Below are 21,225 nucleotides of genomic sequence, written 5' to 3' on the forward strand. Positions count from 1 at the left end.
CAGTCCGTCACACCATATTTCCTGTAGCAGAGCTCCATGGAGATATGTGTGTAGGCAGATGCAGCCTGTACTCCCCACTGGAGGTAACACTCAACCAAAGCGGCAATGCAAAAGGGGAAGGAAGTTGTGAAGAGCTTGGTCCCTCTATGACTTCTGGCAGTCACAAGGAGACAGATGTCCAATTGGATGCTGGCCCCTCATGTGACTCCAGTGACCATCTTGGGTCAGACTGTGTCTATTTAAGACTCTGGCTCCAGGGTTTGGCACACTTTATACGTGTAGGGACAGGTTCCCTGCCCAGTACAGAGGTAGAGAGTGGTTCTGGAGGAGAAGGGACAGTGCAGGGACTACGTCTGCCTCCCTCCAGGAAGCCTTTTGGGTTTGGCTCAGCCAGGCCGTGTTCCGCTCCTCAATGCAGACACCGACAGTGCATCTTCGAGTCTTCAATCCGTTGTCACAGTTTGTAAGTGGCTCCGGACAGGTGTGCTTACCCCCTGATTAAGTTGTGTAGAACCTTTTTACAATATTATGATATTGCCTTACTTGGACTCAGATGCATTCCCTATTCGCCACACCACTCTGCACCTTGCTCACACATGGTCTGTTTAGGCACAAACTTGCATTAAAGTCTACTTAATCCTGCACCATGTCATCTAATTATCTGCATAATGAGTTTGAAGGCTTATTAAGATCTGTGCTTGTTGGTAACCCAACAAATCCTTATCTGTATTTTAAGAAGGATTTTTGTCATGCTGTAACATGGCAGCTTACCCTTTTTTTTGAGATGTTCATTTTGTGCATTGACGCAACTTCTCGCTAAATATTCATTACTTGTCATGGAAAGTATGAACAAACTTGCCAGCTGGCAAAGTTAATATGACTCACTGGCTTCAAGTCAGCTAGTAAGTACATAACGGTTTCATGCATTCATTGTTTTTACATATTTAATGCTACTCATACTGCCCTTGTTTAAATTAACAGAAAAATATCTGAAAAAAATATTCAGTTTTGTGTAGTTATTAGCACATTGAATTGACATTAAAAATACAATTTATGCAATCTGCATGATCCATGATTGGCCACATTGTTGTAATATCGTATTAGCAAAAATTAAATTGCTTTTGTAGTTATAGTGGAACTTCACCCAAAAGAGGAAGTTCCATTCTTCCTCCTCCAACCACCCCCCCCCACCCCCCCCCCCCCCCCACACACACACACACACACACACATTTCAAATATTTTTTTTGGAGGGGTGGTACCTGGTTTTGACAGGGACTCACTCATGTTTCCAGGTGGATCACCAAGGTGTAGATCCCCTCCCCCCGCCCGCAATTTTCTGGGACACATCACAGGTCCCAGATAGCTGTGGTACTATTCACAAAGCGCAGCGCAGCTTGCGCATGTGCAATAGTAAACTACCTGTGAAGCCGCAAGGAGTCACAGGCAGCTGCCCATCTGTGACAGCCCAATCTGTGAATCTCCTTTGCTCCCCTGTTTCTAATGGAGGAGAGTTATGCTCAAACACACACTGCAGGCTGCTTTGTGTCTCAAAGAAAGCCTAATTAAAAAAAAAAGTAATAACACATTCCTCACAGCCACAATTTAGATTCCACCTGGCTTCATGGCTGTCGTCCCAGAAGGAAGCCTGTTCTAAAGTTGATGCACAAGAAAGCCCACAAACAGTTTGCTGAAGACAATCAGACTAAGGACGTGTATTACTGGATCCATGTCCTGTGGTCTGATGAGACCAAGATAAACTTATTTGGTTCAGATGGTGTCAAGCGTGTGTGGCGGTAACCAGGTGGGGAGTACAAAGATACGGTAAGTGTGTCTTGCCTACAGTCAAGTATGGTGGTGGGATTGTCATGGTCTGGGGCTGCATGAGTGCTTCCGGCACTGGGGAGCTACAGTTCATTGAGGTCAACAAATTGGTGCGCTGAAGACAATGACTTAGTGCATAGATGTATTTGGAGAGATGGGAGGGAGGGGGTTAAAAGAATGTCCACAAATGAGATATTGTTAAAAAGTAGCAGCAATAAGTCAGTGAATAATAGTTATAAATCTTGATGTAATTACAATTGCTAGCACCGGGCAGGAGGCTGCATGCTGAAAGGCAGAAGAGACCTTGAGGAGAAATACAAAAAAGAGAAACATGCAGCGCCAACCTAAGTGCAGTAATATAGCACACGTTTTATTAATTGTAGTCAAAATGCACTCACTCTGTGTTAATTAAAAACAGGCACATCTCAATGGTGGAGTTTGGGTAGGCAATGTAATGGGCGATCTGGCTTCAAAGAAGGTGATCCTATAGCGCTGTGCAGTCCCGTCTGGTGGTGCCAGTGGATTCCAGTGTCCCAGGCTGAGGTCGGCAGAAACAGCGCACACACCCTGCATCATCTTGATGATGCAAGGTGTGTGCGCTAATGAGATCAGCTGGTCAGCTCCTTCCTGTGCCATTACCTACAGTCTGAGGACGTAAGACAGAAGCAATAGATGCATTTGGATTCATGGATGGAGGACAGTAAGACTGACGATCTCCGCTGTTTCTGCCGACCTCAGCCTGGGACACTGGAATCCACCGGCGCCACCAGACGGGACTGCACAGCGCTATAGGATCACCTTCTTTGAAGCCAGATCACCCATTACATTGCCTGCCCGGACTCCACCATTGAGATGTGCCTGTTTTTAATTAACACAGAGTGAGTGCATTTTGACTACAATTAATAAAACGTGTGCTATATTACTGCACTTAGGTTGGCGCTGCTTGTTTCTCTTTTTTATAGTTCATTGAGGTAACCATGAATGCCAACATATACTGTGACATACTGAAGCATGATCTCCTCCCTTCAGAGACTGGGCCACAGGACAGTACTCCAACATGATAACGTTCTCAAACACACCTCCAAGATGTCCACTGCCTTGCTAAAGAAGCTGAGAGTAAAGGTAATTGACTGGCCAAGTAGGTTTCCAGACCTAAACCCTATTGAGCATCTTTGGGTAATCCTCAGACGGAAGGTGGAGGAGTGCAAGGTTTCTAACATCCACCAGGTCCATTATGTCGTTATGGAGGAGTGGAAGAGGACTCCAGTGGAAACCTGTGAAGCTCTGGTGAACTCCATGCCCAACAGGGTTAAGGCAGTCTGGTTACCACATAAAATATTGACATTATGGGCCCAATTTGGACATTTTCACTTAGGGGTGTACTCACTTTTGTTGCCAGCAGTTTAGACATTAATGGCTGTGTGTTGAGTTATTTTGAGGGGACAGCAAATTTACACTGTTATACAAGTTGCACACTCTGTACATTGTAGCAAAGTGTCATTTCTTCAGTGTTGTCACATGAAAGATATAAAATATTTACTAAAATGTGAGGGGTGTACTCACTTTTGTGAGATACTGTATATGCAACAATTAATTGTGATTGGAACAATCTGTGTGAAACAATTGGCTTGCGGCTGCCAATAATTGGCAGACAACCGCCCCTGTTGAGGGATACAAATGCAGAAATTCTAACATATATAACAGATATAAAACATCATATGAATCATATAAAGAACAGACTGAATAAGAATAAGATAATTTAGAAAAAATGTCTATCGGGATCACTAGTACCTTGGATGCACTTTATTCATTCATAATAATGTGACACATCGCATTCATCGTTGAGCCCTCAAGGTTTACGCGTACCCAAACGAAAGATCCAAGAAAACTTTCTTTTTACACAGAAGTCTGGATTTATCACCACCTCTCCTGGTGAGTTTTCTACACCTGGTATAGATACAGCTGAGGGGTCACTTGCATGACAGTCATCGAAGTGCTTAGTTACATTGGTTGAATGTTTCTTGTGAATAACATAAAGATGGTCATGCATGTGATCACTCAATCAGTGGGTAGTACGGCCAATATACTGAAAGTTGCAAAGGTTGCACATAATTGCATATATCAAACACCTAGTGTTACAATTAATGAAGGAAGTAATGTCATGATTTCTGTTGCTACTAGTAGAATGCACAAAATCTCCCCTCTTAATATGGGAACAGCAGGGGCATCCATTAGGTTCCATCTGCCTTGGAAAGTTTGATCTCATTAGTAAAACAATGAACAGACAGAGGACATTGGAGAGTGAAGACTTTAGAAGCAGAACCAGCCACTATACATGTGATGAGCTCTGAAATTATCTGCAGAGGATTTAATGGAAATAAACAAAATGATAAATAAAGTGGGCTTGACTTTAACATAGTTGCAGTAATGGACTGTATTAGCAGTTCAATTCACATTTTTGTCCTCAAATGGCACAATACCCAAGGTGCTGTACAGGGGCGGACTGACAACTCATGGGGCCCCCTGGGCAATAGGAGATTATGGGGCCCCCAGGCAATCAGAGATTATGGGGCCACACAGTATACACAAACACACACACACAGAGTATACAATCACACAGTATACACAGACATGTTTCTATTGGCGGAGAAGGTACTGGAGAGGTGGGGCAGCTATAATCTCAGGATTTTTAGAGCAAAAGGATGCCGGTATGGGACATTTCAGAGACAGATGTAAAAAAAACACAGATTTTTACATACTGTCCCTGGTTTTACTGAGCCTGGCAACCCTGATGGGGCCCCCTAGTGGCCCGGGGCCCTCGGGCAGTGCCCTAGTGGCCGAATGGTCAGTCCGCCCTTGGTGCTGTAACATGCAAATCTTGACTTGTCTTGACTCCCCTTTCATCTCCAATTCTTCCGATTTCTCCTTCAGTGTAATATGTGGTCTTAAAGTATATATCAGGGGATAAAAAAACCATATGCAACACATGCACTTTTCCCCATGTTTTATTAATTTAGTCACCCTGCAAAAACAGAAAAATACCTATTTATGTGCCAGCAATGCATTTGGCTCCTTATTCTTGGTAGGGACTGAATGTTGTCAGTGCTGCTAAGTTGTCTTCTGCTTAACTACTGTAAAACCTAACTTCAGGTTTCATTAAACTTTAAATAGTTTGTTTACACCAGGCTGGTCCAAACAATTTCCTTTACAAATACATGTGCCAGCTGTCAGCACTGTATATACTATATACAGCAGCGGTATAGGGACTTCTCATCCCATTCCTGGAACAAAATCAAGTCAGGATTAAATAAATAAAATGTGTTATTTCACAACTCAGGCCTGCATATAAACTGACAAGGCATTGTTTAGACATAGTTCTACTCTTCTACTTAAAGTGGTTGTAAAAGCAGAAGGTTTTATTATCTTAATGCATTTTATGCATTAAGATGAAAAACATTCTGTGGATAGCAGCCCCCTCAGCCCCCTAATACTTACCTGAGCCCCATCTCGATCCAGTGATGTGCACAAGTGCCTCGGCTATCTGGGACTCTCCCTCCTGATTGGCTGAGACACATTAGTGGCACCATTGGCTCCCGCTGCTGTCAAATTCATTTAGCCAATGAGGAGAAAGAGGGGGTGGTGCAGAACCACGGCTCTGTGTCTAAATGGACAAACAGAGCTGCGACTCGGCTCAGGTGCCCCATAGTAAGCTTCTTGCTGTGGGTGCACTCAACAGAAGGAAGGTGCCAGGTGAGTCGACGAGGGACCCGAGAAGAGGAGGATCTGGGCTGCTCTGTGCAAAACCACTACATAGAGAAGGTAAGTATAACATGTTTGTTATTTTTAAAGAAGAAAATATACTATACTTTACAATCACTTTAAATAGAGTACGCAGTGCATACCTAATGAAAAAATATGACTTCTCACATGTAAGCATGCAAGAAGAATTTAAAATATGAACATTTAAATGCACCCACAATTTACTAGCATGCTACAATGTAATGGGGGACCCTTTTGAACTCAAGAATTCTCTTGCTGAATAAAAATGGACACGTCTAAGCGATATCTTAAAGCAGTGATGGCGAACCTTGGCACCCCAGATGTTTTGGAACTACATTTCCCATGATGCTCAACCACACTAAAGAGTGCAACAGCATCATGGGAAATGTAGTTTGAAAACATCTGGGGTGCCAAGGTTCTCCATCACTGTCTTAAAGCGTTATTTCACCTTTATTAAATTAAAAACTGCATATTTAAGGAAAGGACTCTTGTAGATAAAAACAAACTGTGCAGCTTTGACTAAAGTTGAATAATGCCTTTCTATAAGTGTAGGGCATTTAATTTTGTTGACTCTCTGGCAGGGGCACTTTAACCTCTTCTGGACCGCCCACGCAGGTATACTGTGACAGGGCGGCCCTCCTGCACGAAATTATGTACCTGTATGTTATTCTGTGCACGGGATCTGTGCGCCACCAGCGACCCGCTTCCACTGGCATTGGACACAGCGGGAGCCAATCAGCGGGTCCGGTGGACGCAATGTCTGCCAGGACCGACCTATTAATCTCAGGAGAGGCAGAACAGTGGTAAACAAGAAAGATTGCCATTCTGTGAGAGGGGAAAATTGAGTTTTTGTGTTTCTGCTAAGCAGAAATATGGATCTCTGTCTCCCCCCCGTCAAAGCACCCCCACCCCCGGGGTTAGAAAGGACCCCCTAGGGACACACTTAACCCATTCCCTGCCAATGTCATTAGTAAAGTGACAGTGCATTTTTATTTAGCACTGATCACTGTATTGGTGTCACTGGTCCCCAAAAAGTATCAAAAGTGTCAGTTAGGTGTTCAATTTGTCCGCCACAATGTTGCAGTCCTGCTAAAAATCGCTGATCGCCGCTATAACTAGTAAAACATTTTAAATAAATAAAAATTCCATAAATATATATATATATATATATATATATATATATATATATTGAGATTTTTTCCCCCAAAATATGTAGTAGAATACATATTGGCCTAAATTTAATATGTTTTATAGCAGAAAGTAAAAAATATTGGTTTTTTTTTCAAAATTGTCTGTCTTTTTTTGTTTATAGCGCAAAAAATAAAAACGCAGAGGTGATCAAATACCAACAAAAGAAAGCTCTATTTGTGTGAAAAAAAGGAGATCAATTTTATTTGGGTACAGCGTCACAGGACTGCACAATTGTCAGTAAATAAATAAAGCAATAAATGGCCTGGTCATGAAGGGGGGGTAAGCTTGGGGTAGGGAATTCCATAGGATGGGTGAGGCTCAGGCAAAGTCCTGGAGATGTGCTTGGGAGGAGGTAACAAGGGGGCTTGAGAGCAGGAGGTCTTTGTTGTTATTTTGAGACCAGGTTAGGGATGTAGCTGGGGGCTGAGTTGTGGATGGCTTTGTAAATTGTTGTTAGTATTTTGAATTGAATTCGTAATTCGATATTATGTATAATTTATCCTTACATGTAAATATATATGGAGGTTCTCTGTCATGGCCACTTGTACTGTATATACTGTTGTTTATGTGTTACTGATTGGGTGTTTTCTTTTTTTTTTCTTTAGGATGTGGACTTTTTATCGTCCTTTCTTCAGTCATAGCGGCTATAAGTGGATTGCTTGTGGGCTATGAGCTGGGTATTATCTCCGGGGCCCTTCTTCAGCTACATAGCCTACTGCATCTTAATTGTCAACAGCAAGAACTAGTAGTGAGTGCACTGTTAATTGGAGCACTTTTAGCCTCACTGGTTGGAGGATTCCTTATAGACTTCTATGGAAGGAGAATCGCAATCATGATTACGTCTTGTTTACTTGGACTTGCCAATTTGCTGTTGATCACTGTTGTATCCTATGGAAGCCTCATTGCAGGACGCCTCATCATTGGCATTTCCATATCTTTATCTGCAATTGCTACCTGTGTTTATATTGCAGAAATTGCACCTCATCATAGAAGAGGCATGCTGGTGTCTCTAAATGAACTAATGATTGTAGTTGGCATACTGCTGGCCTACATTTCAAATTTTCTCTTTGCAACTGTTAGCAGTGGTTGGCAATACATGTTTGGACTCATAATTCCTTTGGCTGCGTTACAGGCATTTGCTATGTATTTTCTCCCTCCGAGTCCTCGTTTTTTAATCATGAAGGGACATGACGAGGCTGCAGGCAAAGTTCTTCAGAAACTTAAAGGAACCTCACAGACCAAGGAAGAGCTTACAGCTATCAAATCCTCCATAAAAGCAGAATACCAGTACAGTTTTTGGGACTTATTTGGTTCAAGGGACAATATGAGAGCCCGCCTATTAATAGGCGTAGCTCTCAGCTTCTTTGTCCAAATTACAGGGCAACCCAACATCTTATTTTATGCTTCTACAGTACTGAAATCGGTTGGCTACCAGAGTGATGAAGCTGCTAGCCTAGCCTCAACAGGCATTGGAGTTGTGAAAGTAGTCAGTACAATCCCAGCAACGTTTTTTGTAGACAGAATTGGAAGTAAGACTTTCCTCTGTATTGGGTCTGCTGTCATGGCAACATCATTGGTTACAATGGGAATAATAAGCCTTAATATTGACATTAATTATAATAATATTTGTAAAACCAGCTCCTACCTAAACCAGTCCTTTGAGGATTCCCACTCTTACAAATCAGACCTAATAACCAAAAACAATGAGTCTCTCCAGAAAGAATTCCGTGAATTATCAACCAGGACATCTTTACCTCCTTCTTCTGGAAATGTGACTGAAATGGACCAACGGATTATACAGACAGGACATGATCCCCCTGAAGAAGCTGTTTCGACACAAGCACACAGTGTACCAGTATTCATGAAGTGGTTGTATTTAGGCAGCCTACTCATTTATGTAGCTGCATTTTCAATAGGTCTGGGTCCAAGTAAGTGTTTTCAGTTTCTTTTACTTTACCGGTAGTAGTAAAGGCAGACAATCATTTTGTTTTTGTGGTCCCTGAACCAGAATTATTTATTTAGCCTTATATATGATAACGCACCTTCTAATAATTTAAGTCATTTTGATATGGTTTCTCCTTGACAAAATACATAAGACAGATATGGAAAATAAAAAATATAAAAAGTGTGAGAATCTGGCTACAGGTCAGATTTAGTCATAGGTTATTTGCATGCTTTTCACTGTACAATACACTAGCCTTTCTGAGCACATTTGCTTATCTTTGCCTTTCACATATCATTTACTCCAGTGTGGTATTTCCACCCTTCCTATTGGCAAATGTCAGTTTGATTTTTTCTAGAACATACTTGTTTGATCCATTACCTTTTGTTGTATGTTTGGTTCTTGCTTTGCGATTCCTGTGTTTTTATTTTGTTATGTTATTCCTTGGTCTGTATTTTGTGGTTATGTTTAGTTCTATAAGTGTGTCCTGGCAACCTTCTCATCAAACAAAAGCAGTTGTGTTGCTTCTGTGTGGGTGCATATAGTTTTCCTCTGCTCTTGAGTGTCGAGGTTATGCGCTTTTCTGCCAACCTTCTATTCAAGCGTATGTAAGCTGTTTGGTTGCTTCTGCCTCTGCATGGTTTTCTCTGACAACCTTTTCATCTAGTAGATCTAGTCTTGGTACTTGCTGCTATACACGTGTGTGTGTGACCTTTAACTCTCCGTTGTTGAGTCTGTTTTTCTGTCTCAAATGTGCCACCAGGGAGGGCCACAACCTGGGATTGTCAGCCAATCTCCTTCTTCGCCACCCAGAGCTCTGGCAAAGACCCAACCATCTTGTGGTGAGACATTCCACCTGCTGGTGACGCAACCTCTATTCTCTGTTCCCTCAGTCTGTTTACAGATTCTACAGTGAAGGAAAAAAGTATTTGATCTCCTGCTGATTTTGTACGATTGCCCACTGACAAAGAAATTATTAGTCTATAATTTTAATGGTAGTTTTATTTTAACAGTAAGAGACAGAATAACAACAACAACAAAAAAACTGAAAAATGCATTTAAAAAAAGTTATAAATTGATTTGCATTTTAATGCGTGAAATAAGTATTTGACCTCTTCGCAAAACACGACTTAGTACTTGGTGGCAAAACCCTTGTTGGCAATCACAGAGGTCAGATGTTTCTTGTAGTTGGCCACCAGGTTTGCACACATTTTAGGAGGAATTTTGTCCCACTCCTCTTTGCAGATCCTCTCCAAGTCATTAAGGTTTTGAGGCTAACGTTTGGTAACTCAAACCTTTAGCTCCCATCACATATTTTCTATGGGATTAAGGTCTGGAGACTGGCTAAGCCACTCCAGGACCTTATTGTGCTTCTTCATGAGCCACTCCTTTGTTGCCTTGGCTGTGTGTTTTGGGTCATTGTCAAGCTGGAATACCCATCCACGACCCATTTTCAATGCCCTGGCTGAGGGAAGGCGGTTCTAACCCGAAATTTGACGGCACATGTCCCCGTCCATTGACCCTTGATGCGGTAAAGTTCTCCTGTCCCCTTAGCAGAAAAACACCCCCAAAGCATAATGTTTCCACCTCCATGTTTGATGGTGGGGATGGTGTTCTTTGGGTCATAGGCAGCATTCCTCCTCCTGCAAACACGGTGAGTTGAGTTGATGCCAAAGAGCTTGATTTTGGTCTCATCTGACCACAACACTTTCACCCAGTTCTCCTCTGAATCATTCAGATGTTCATTAGCAAACTTCAGATGGGTATGTACATGTGCTTTCCTGAGCAGGGGGGGTGCAGGCTTCAAGGCGAAGTGTGTTACCAATTGTTTTCTTGGTGACTATGGTCCCAACTGCCTTGAGATCATTGACAAGATTCTCCTGTGTAGTTCTAGGCTGATTCCTCACCGTTTTCATGATCATTGAAACTCCCTGAGGTGAGATCTTGCATGGAGCCCCAGACCGATGGAGATTGACAGTTATTTTGTGTTTCTTTCCATTTGTGAATAATCGCACCAACTGTTGTCACCCTCTAACCAAGTTGCTTGGCGATGGTCTTGTAGCCCATTCCAGCCTTGTGTAGGTCTACAATCTTGTCCCTGACATCCTTGCACAGCTCTGTTGTCTTGGCTATGGTGGAGAGATTGGAATCTGATTGATTGCTTCTTTGGACAGGTGTCTTTTATACAGGTAACAAGCTGAAATTAGGCACCCCCATTAAGCCTAGAATCACAATGACAGCGGGATTGAGATTGTGTGCGTTCAGCTGAACTCGCATGATTGCATACCCGTATGTCAGTCCAACTTCGGCAGCGATTTCAGAGACATCTGTGCGGGTTCCTGCACAGATGTCTATATAAATCGCACCCCAAAGTTGCCAAAAGTAGTACAGAAACTACTTTTGGGAATCAGTGCGGTGCTGCAAAATCATCGTCATCGATTCGGACAGAGCCATTGCCGGCAATAGCCGACAATATGGCATGTGATTTGACATGTCAAATTGCATGCCGAATCGCATACGTATGAACCTAGGCTTAGAGAGTGCTCCTAATCTCAGCTCGTTACCTGTATAGACACCTGGGAGCCAGAAATCTTGCTGATTAATAGGGGATCAAATACTCATTTCACTCATTAAAATGCAAATCAAGTTATAACTTGATTTTTCTGGATTTTTCTGGATTTATTTTTTGTTCTTCTGTCTCACACTGTTAAAATAAATCTACCCTTAAAATTATAGCCTGATCCTTTCTTTGTCAGTGGGCAAACATACAAAATAAACAGGGGATCAAATACTTTTTTTCCTCACTGTAGTTGTTTAGACTCTCAGTATCTTCTTAAGCCTTGTACTACACCTTACCTTGCAGTAACAGATCTTTGCAGTAGCAATCTATTGTATGCCAATTTTACTGGTTATTTTACTATGTGTACTGGCACAGATCACTGAGAGTTGTAACTATTTTATTGCATGCCAAAACATGAACAGCCAAAAATGCAAACTTTTGTTACAGAAAAATGTGATAATTTGTTTGAAAATCAGCTCACATACAATACATTGACAACTCACAGGCCGCGTACACACGGGCGGACTGTTCGCCCAACTTTGTCCGCTGAACAGTGTTTGGGCGGACAGTCCGCTCGTGTGTGGGCTTTCAGCGGACAGTTTCAGCGCACAGTTTGACGAACAAGGTTTTTCGGAAATTCCGTAAAACTGTCCGCTGAAACCTTGTTTGAGCGAACAGTCCGCCCGTGTGTAGGCTTGTTCGACAAACTAAGTTCCGCGCATGCTCAGAAAGGCTTAACACGCCGAAAGTTATAATGCAGTGTATAGGACGTCGTATTTTTCGTCCCGTCGTACGTGCCGTTCACGTCATCGCGCACGGTTTCAGCAAACTGTTCGTTCGTCGTGTGTGGCCATGTCCGTCCATGCTAATTTTGAGCGGACTGTTTGCCGAAACTGTTTGACGGACAAAGTTGGGCGAACAGTCCCCGCGTGTGTACGCGGCCACACAAAAAAATTATGATTTGAATTGTCTGTAATATTTGGGTATACACTTTTTTATATTCCATACACAATAAGTAAGATAGGGTAGGTTTAAAGATGTAACGGGTCCCCAAAATGAAAAATTAAGGAACCACAAACAGGTGCTAAATAAGAGCACTTATCACTTAAAGGCAGTGGCGGCTGGTGCTCAAAATTTTTTGGGAAGTGAAAACAAGCTGAAAAATTCTGGAAAAAAACATCAATTGCAGACTCACTGTGCCATCAAATGCAGCCACTGTGCCGATCAATTGCAGCCACTGTGCCAATCAAAAGCAGCCACTGTGCCAATCAAAAGCAGCCATTGTGCCAATCAAAAGCAGCCACTGTGCCCATCAAAAGCAGCCACTGTGCCCATCAAAAGCAGCCACTATGCCCATCATATGCAGCCACTGTGCCATCAAATGCAGCCACTGTGCCCATCAAAGATTGTCACTGTGCTCATTAATTGCAGCCACTGTGCCCATCAAATACCGCCATTGTGTTCATTAAATGCCACCACTGTGCACATCAAATACCACCACTGGGCCCAACAAATGCAGCCACTGTGCTCATCAAATGCGGCCATTGTGCCCATCAAATACCGCCATTGTGTTCATTAAATGCCACCACTGTGCACATCAAATACCACCACTGGGCCCAACAAATGCAGCCACTGTGACCCCCGCCTCCTGTCTGACCGGCACTTACCTCATTTTGGTGGCCGGTCAGGCATCGACGAGCTGTGTCCTCCATGCTTCCTCCGTGTGTCTCGTCTTACTTCCTGCCAGGTTCCCAATAGCAGCGCTTGTCCTTTCAGCCAATGAGGTGACGTGTATCAGACCCACACTACCTGATTGGCGGAGAGGCAAATTCAGTGTTAGAAAAGTAAATATTCATTTGTTTTTCTAACACACCTGGGTGGGCTCCAAGCGCAATGCTCTGTGCTCCAAGTCCACCTTTTTTGAAGCCTATTAGAGCCTATGGCTCTAATCAGGTGCTTCAAAACAATATGCCTGTCACTGTAATTCAGGTGCCCGGTGTCCAAAAAGGTGCAGAATGCCTGACTAGGGGGTGGCGGCCATGAATAGACTCATGCAATCTGTGAAAAACCAATTGGAAATCAACTGGGAGAACACCACGCCAAAGAAACTACAAATAATTGAATCAAAAAAGCTGCTCCCTTAAAAAGAGGTAAAAAACTAATTTGTGAAGTAAATAAAGTGATAATGGGGCACTAGAGTAACTTATTAACTTAATTAGATATAGTCCTAATTATCTCAAACAAGATAAAAAAAATATAAAATATATAAAATATCACATGCAATATCAGTGATAACACATCATGATAACCTCCACTATAACACATATGTGCATCTGACAAAAAAATACACACACATATATATATATATACACAACACTCAGTGATCATAAGTGTATAATCCAGTGAAAATTATTGAAATTCCACAATAATAAAAGCGTATTACGAAAGAAAAGTCCCATTCATGTGCCAAACACTTTCCAGGTGTGGTAAAATCCTCTGAATGTGTTGAGTGAACCTTCACCAGAAATTTCAACAAACGACACCCAATAGTGATTGAATATGCAGTTTGCTTACCAGATCCGTTTGACTACTTTAATTAAAAAGATAGTCAAACAGGGCTTGTACAGGTTTGTGCCTGCTCACATAGGAAATGGCATGGAGATATAGGGAGACCGTCCTCCTCACAGGCTTAGGCGGGGTATATAGAAAGAGCAAGAGACATCCATAGTATAATACTGTTTATTTAAAAAGTGTTAAAAAATATGTAGCCAAATGGCTCCTTACATTATAGTTTGCCTGACCCGACTGGGGCTGCTCGCTTGTCGGATGGAATTCACCGGGTAGTTCGTTCCCCTTGGATACCGATGTAGCGGCGTGTGTTCCACACCGTCTAGCCGACAACCAGAAAACCGGATGTAGCGTCATAAAAACGTTACCAGGTACCGCCTCGATGTACGTTTCGTCATCAACTTCCTCAGGAAGCGTGTGACATGTGGCACTTCCTGAGGACGTTGATGACGAAACGTACGTCAAGACGGTGTGGAACGCACGCCGCTACAGCGGTATCCAACGAGAACGAACTACCTGGTGAATTCCATCGGACAAGCGAGCAGCCCCAGTGCCGGGTCGGGCACACTATAATGTAAGGAGCCATTTGGCTACATGTTTTTGAACACTTTTTAAATAAACAGTATTATACTATGGATGTCTCTTGCTCTTTCTATATACCCCGCCTGACCCTGTGAGGAGAAAGGTCTCCCTATATCACTTTATTTCAATGCATGAATCTATCTATCTACATAGAAGGGGTGGCTGGCGAGAGGGGGCGACGCCCATGCATCCTGAATGGACGGGCCGCCCCTGCTTAAAGGACAAGTATATTGTATTTTCACAGAAAGACACAACTACCGTATAGCACTACTAAGAAGAAAGAATGGCTTACATAGGTATTGAGGAAATATGACTGCTCATATATAATTACAAGCTATACAAATTGTTTAAATCAGATAGATTACTGAAAAAAAAAAATCAAAGACAACAGTTCCCTTTTAAAACAAACTGGGACCACTGCATCTTCAAAAACAAATACTGCAACATTTTTAGGCATTTCCTTACCACATCCAATAGAGCAATAAATGCTCAGACTGAGTATTTTCACACATGCACTAGACATGTTTCTTTCTCTAGGTCTCTATATATGTGACCTAAAACAGATGTTTTAAAGTTTTACTAACATACAATAATACATAGATGACACCATATTTAGTTTAGACAGTGCTTAGCACTGCAGATCCTGAAATTAACAACTAACGATTTCAACACAAAATAAAACGTTATTTGGTAGATATTGCCTTGATTTTCATATCTCTTGGCTAGTTGGTAAACTGTTTTTTTTTTTTGTGTTTTAGTGGCTTGGTTGGTGCAGAGTGAGATCTTTCCCGCCGGTATTAAAGGTCGGGCTTTCGCAATAACTAGTAGCATGAACTGGGGCATGAACCTCCTCATATCCCTGACCTTCCTTACACTCACTGGTAAGAGTTCTGTTTAATTTTATGCCTTTTCTTTCAAAATCCTGATGAAAAATATATGGGGGCACAAAAAATATTTATTAAAGAAAAGGATCTATTTGAAAACAATGGAGAAATACATAGAAGCGATCAAAAGTCATCGTGCACTGATCTGAAAATAGTTAATTTGAAATCTGGTTGCCTTATCTTTCTTCTGTTTGAGCATAGGACAGTACTATTTCATTGTTTGTTGAATAAGCCCAGTTAACACTTAAGCCCCATACACGCTATCAGATTTTCTGCTGATTTTTGTCTTCAGATTTACCAAAACCATATAATATGAGGTCAAACCTTAGGAGTTTCAATTTGTATGCAATCAGGCAGGGCTTTACACACTACATGGTATTGGTAAATATGAAGACAAAAATCAGCAGAAAATCTTATAGTGTGTATGGGGTTTTATTTAAAAGGTTTTCAATACATTTTTCATAGAATTAGAATAAATAGACAATTTATGTACTAATTTCCAAGTGAATGATTTATTCACTCATTGTTTGCTATATGAATGCAAGTGTGTTGCCAAACACTTTGAGTACAGTAAAAAGCCACGTCATTTATTTCTTATCACAGATTAATACAAATTCACACTCCTGGTTTATTAACACTAAAATGCATTATAAATATTTAATTTTGATTTGATATAGTACAGCTTATCAAGGTCCTATCAAACACACTTAGCTACACACCCAACAGAATGTATATGACGAAAACTCTGGATAAGAGAATGTGATTAAAGCAGCCAGTCTAATAGTTATCATAGGAATAAATGTGGGTGTATGATGACATCCACTCAATAGATAACACACATATACAATATATATATATATATATATATATATATATATATATATATATATATATATATATATATATATATATATATATACACAATAGATAAAAAAAGTCAGGTTTCTGTGATGTAAAAAAATGAGACAAAGATAAATAATTTCAGAACTTTTTTCCACCTTTAATGTGACCTATAAACTGTACAACTCAATTGAAAAACAAACTGAAATCTTTTAGGTGGAGAGAAGTAAAACTAAAAAAGAAACATACTATGGTTACATATATTTGCAGTCTGCACACCCTTAAACTAATACTTTGTTGAAGCACCTTTTTGATTTTATTACAGCACTCAGTCTTTTTGGGTATAAGTCTATCAGCATGGCACATCTTGACTTGGCTCTTCAGATCACCCCACAGATTTTCAATTGGATTCAGGTCTGGGCTCTGGCTGGGTCACTCCAAAACTTTAATCTTCTTATTGAAAGAGTGGGTGGCCTCACAAGACACAGTAAAATACATAACAAATGTTAACATAGGTACCATCATCTGAATTGAATGAAATAGAGGTTTGGGAGTCTGGACTCCAACCAGGACCCACCAAGGACAAAGAGGCAAGCGGACAGATTATAAAAGTAGAAAAAAATATATATAGACAGACATAAAAAATTGAACAATTTATTGGTACAAAAAACAAAAAACACAAAAATAGTTTCTTAAAATTACAGATGGTGCGGTATTTCAACTAGTTTCGCGGTGTAACCACTTCATCAGGAAATACATCTGTAAAAGATAGCTATGTAACAGCGTTAATATTTTTTTTAAACAGTACAGATTGATATAGTGGGGGAGAAAAGGTAGAAAATCACAATGACAAGCGGCTTACCCACAATCCAGCACAGTCAGGGCATATGAAACACCCAGTAAAGCCTCCCACGGCGACTGGGGGAGAATGTTTGAGCAAAATCAAAAGGCTATTGTCTAGATGGAGTAATAAGATAAATTAATTGCATTTGCCAGATAATGGTAATGAATAATGGTGATTGAAGTAGTGGTCAAGGTTGGTGTGAAGAGGAATAGGGCAGAGTAAAGGTTAAAATTGCGATTCAGTTGATAACCAATTGGCACAAACAGAGAGGGGGAGGGGGGAGAGGAAAGGGGGAGAGAAGGGGGGGAGAGGAAAAGGGGGGAGGGAAAAGAAAGAGGAGGGGGGCAGGGAAGGAAAAAAGGGGGGAAGGGGATAAGGTGAAAGTGAAAAGAGATAGTAAATAGAAAACAAGTGAGTGTGAAGGTGGTAGATAAGAATCACAGCCATGGAGAGGAGAGGTGCGCTAGAAAGCATGCTAGAAAGCATGCATTAAAAATAACACAAAGCCACCAAGAGTGCAATAGTGAATGATATAATGACACAAACCACGTGCGTAAGAATGAAAACTGAAAAAGTTCCGCCCAATGTGTTTGTATACAAAACCATAGATACCTAATTGGCAATGATGATAGAATATAGAATCCGGAGGTAGGAGTATCAATAGTATCAAATTGGATGGATAAAACCAATGGTAAAGTAAGCTTGGTGGTTACTGCAAACAGCAAGGAATGCGTGGCTTCATTATACATAAAGTAATATAAATAAAGCCTAGGAAAGGAATATAGAAAAATACTGGCATAAGTGTGCAGCATTATAATCCAAACCAATCAGTTGCAGCGATAAGGCTGTGAAAAAGCCGTATACTAGATAGCGTTCAGGGACTAACGGGCCGCCATAAGGGAACAAAGACATCCTCCGGGTCGCCACAAGCCTAAAACTAAGCAGGAACTGCCTGCTAATATAAGTCTCCCCACCTTGCACAGTGTCACAGGGTCAATGGTCACGCAGTGCGCATGCCTACGCACAGGTCCCAATGCAGCTGGGTGAAGCCCGGGCTAGGACATGTACAAGTGGAGGGACAAACTGCCCCTAAATAGGGGCGGTCTTGTGGCCACCAGGGAACCTACCTGTCGCCGCGTAAGGGTAATCCCGGGAGCCAGAGGCCACTGAAAAGCGCTGGAGCAGGGGAAAGAAGAAAGTTTAATTGACATACAAAACAATTTAATTATACAATTAGATCATTTATACAATAGAGGTTACATATAAGCAGTGATAATAATAATGAATAGACAAAGAAAAAAAAAGTATACATAATATAAAGAGGATTTACATCATTCCTCAAAAATGGCCATACACTAAAGCAGCAACAATCAATGGATAAGGTACAGGTCTGGACTAATCGCAGCTCATGAAACCATGTTAAATAGGAAAATATAATCACAGAGATTGGATTGGCAGCAATTAGATGATGAACACTATTCATAAAAGAAAAAGAAGATGGCAAGACAATGAGATGTCCCAGACAGGGACAGGGGAAGCGTCATTTAGGCCATAATGGCATTTAATCTTTATAGCCAAAGATATGGTGAAGCCATTACTTTGTTGGTTTGGAAGTATGCTTTGGGTCGTTGTCATGCTGAAAGATGGGGATTCCACTTCTTGGTCAGCTTTCTAGCAGAAGCCTGAAGGTTTTGTGCCAATATTGACTGGTATTTGGAACTGTTCATAATTCCCTCTACTTTGGCTAATGCTGGCCATACACGGTTCGAATTTCGAAAGAATTTTCTTTCGAAAATCGTATCTAAGAATTTTTGGACGAATTTTGCACCATTAATGGGCTGCAATAATGGCCAATTTTCATGCGGCAATCAAATTTGACGAATTGGACATGTTGTAATTTTTTTGAAAAACAAACGATTTTCTAATCAGTGATGAGAGAATCGTGCGAGAAATTTAATAAGAAAAAAAATGCGCATGTGCAAGAAAAGAAAATTTACAGAGAGAAAAGAAGATTCACGGCCACGAAAATTATTTTCTTTAGCAACATGAGGTGAAATTGAAGGCTTGATCAGCCGAATTTCGAAAATCAATGGTGGCATCATCGGATCACAAAAAAAAGAACTTTCTGATTTTGAAAAGAAAATTTGTTCGAAATTCGACCATGTATGGCCTGCTTAAGGCTCCTGTTCCAGCTGAAGTAAAACAGCGCCAAAGCATGATGCTGCGCCACACTTCACTGTGTGTATGGTGTTCTTTTGGTGATGCACAGTGTTGTTTTTGTGCCCAACATATCTTTTGGAATTATAGTCAAAAAGTTCAACTTTGGTTTCATCAGACCATAACACATTTTCGTACATGCTTTTGGGAGACTTCAGATGCATTTTTGCAAAATTTAGCAGGGCTTGGATTTTTTTTATGGTAAGAGGCTTCCGTCTTGCCACTCTACCCCATAGCCCAGACATATGAAGAATACAGAGATTGTTCTCACATGTACCACACAGACAGTAATTCCCAGATATTCCTGCAGCTCCTTTAATGTTGCTGTAGGCCTCTTGGCAGCCTCCCTAACCAGTTTTCTTTTCGTCTTTTCATCAATTTTGGAGGGACATCCAGTTCTTGGTAATGCCACTGTTGTGCCATATTTTCTCCACTTGATGATGACTTCACTGTGTTCCATGGTATATCTAATGCCTTAGAAATTCTTTTGTACCCTTCTCCTGACTGATACCTTTGAACAATGAGATCCCTCTGATGCTTTGGAAGCTCTCTGCGGACCATGGCTTTTGCTGTAGGATGTGACTAAGAAAATGTCAGGAAAGACCTACTAGAACAGCTGAACTTTATTTGGAGTTAACAAGAGGCACTTTAAATGATGGCAGGTGTGTACTGACTCCTATTTAAGAGTTTGGATGTGATTGCTTAATTCTGAACACAGCTACATCCCCAGTTATAAGAGGGTGTGCACACTTATGCAAAAATATTATTTTATTTCTTTATTTTTACTCCCCCAACCCCCCCCCCCCCAAAAAAAAAGATTTCAGTTTGTTTTTCAATTGAGTTGCACAGTTTATAGGTCACATTAAAGGTAAAAAAAAAGTTCGGAAACTATTTATCTTTGTCTCATTTTTTACATCAAAGAAACCTGACATTTTAACAGGGGTGTGTACGCCTTTTATATCCACTGTATATTGGTGCTTGCATTTTATGCCACGTACACAGGACCAGACTTTTCGAGGGATTAAGTCTGACAGACTTTCGACGGAGTTCTGACGGAGTTCTGACAGAGTTCTGACGGACTTTACGAATGAACGGACTTGGCCACACACAATCACACCAAACTCAGACGGATTCGAACGTGATGACGTACGACCGGACTCGAATAAGGAAGTTCATAGCCAGTAGCCAATAGCTGCCCTAGCGTCGGTTTTTGTCCGTCGGACTAGCATACACACGAGCAAATTTCTCGGTAGGAACTGGGTCCGGCAGAGTTCTGGCGGAAAAATTTGAAGCATGTTTCATATCTAAAGTCTGTCAGACTTTTGCGAATCAAAAGTCCGTTGCAGCCCACACACGATCGAATAGTCTGCCGGAATCATTCCGTCAGACTTTGGATGTTGAAAAGTCCGGTCGTGTGTACGGGGCTTTAGCCTTTGTGATTGTAATTTTCTAGTGGTTTAATCTGTGACGACTTAACATTTTATTTAGCAGAATAATTTCTCTCTGTCAGCTCAAAACATTTTGGGGAAAGTTCTTACTAAAAAAAAACTCACTTTACATTCGTTTCGGAGCTTTATTTTCATGATGGTAATACTTTTGGTGAAGGTAATACTAAATAGATAACATTTATTATTATTATTAGACATATGAATTCATTAAGTGTGTAAGTATTAATAATTATTGATGGAACATTTAAATCTTAACAGTGAACTTTTCTTATTTGTTCCCCTTTGGTCCATGAACATAGCATTGAACATGTTTTCTGATACAGTAGTGTGAGTGAGTTTTGTCACCCTAGGATAGTAAGTATGTTACTGGTAGGATCAACAGGTGAAAATAAAGGTAAAAAAATGAAAAGAACTAATGTAGATACCACATCTAAGGCTCCATTCACACCTGGGCAATTTGAATTGCGGGCGTTATCTCAGCAAAGCGTGTAAGGTATTTGCGATGCCATTATTTCTCAATGGCACCCTAAATTTGGTGCGCTTTTCCC

The 21,225-nt window shown here is 41.1% G+C and overlaps 1 protein-coding gene across 2 annotated transcripts in view; it reads left to right on the top strand.

Moving 5' to 3' along the window:
- Window positions 1-21,225, top strand: part of SLC2A12 (solute carrier family 2 member 12) — a 169,894-nt gene that overhangs the window by 84,404 nt on the left and 64,265 nt on the right. For both annotated transcript variants that reach the window (XM_077486820.1, XM_077486819.1), the window contains exons 2-3: window positions 7,398-8,720; window positions 15,203-15,325. In XM_077486820.1, the coding sequence (XP_077342946.1) occupies window positions 7,398-8,720; window positions 15,203-15,325 (1,446 nt within the window). The remainder of the gene's footprint in view (window positions 1-7,397; window positions 8,721-15,202; window positions 15,326-21,225) is intronic.

Source organism: Lithobates pipiens, unplaced genomic scaffold (genome assembly GCF_037356315.1).
Source record: "Lithobates pipiens isolate NorthernLeopardFrog02 unplaced genomic scaffold, aLitPip1_a1.2 Scaffold_18, whole genome shotgun sequence".
Classification (NCBI taxonomy): Eukaryota; Metazoa; Chordata; class Amphibia; order Anura; family Ranidae; genus Lithobates; species Lithobates pipiens.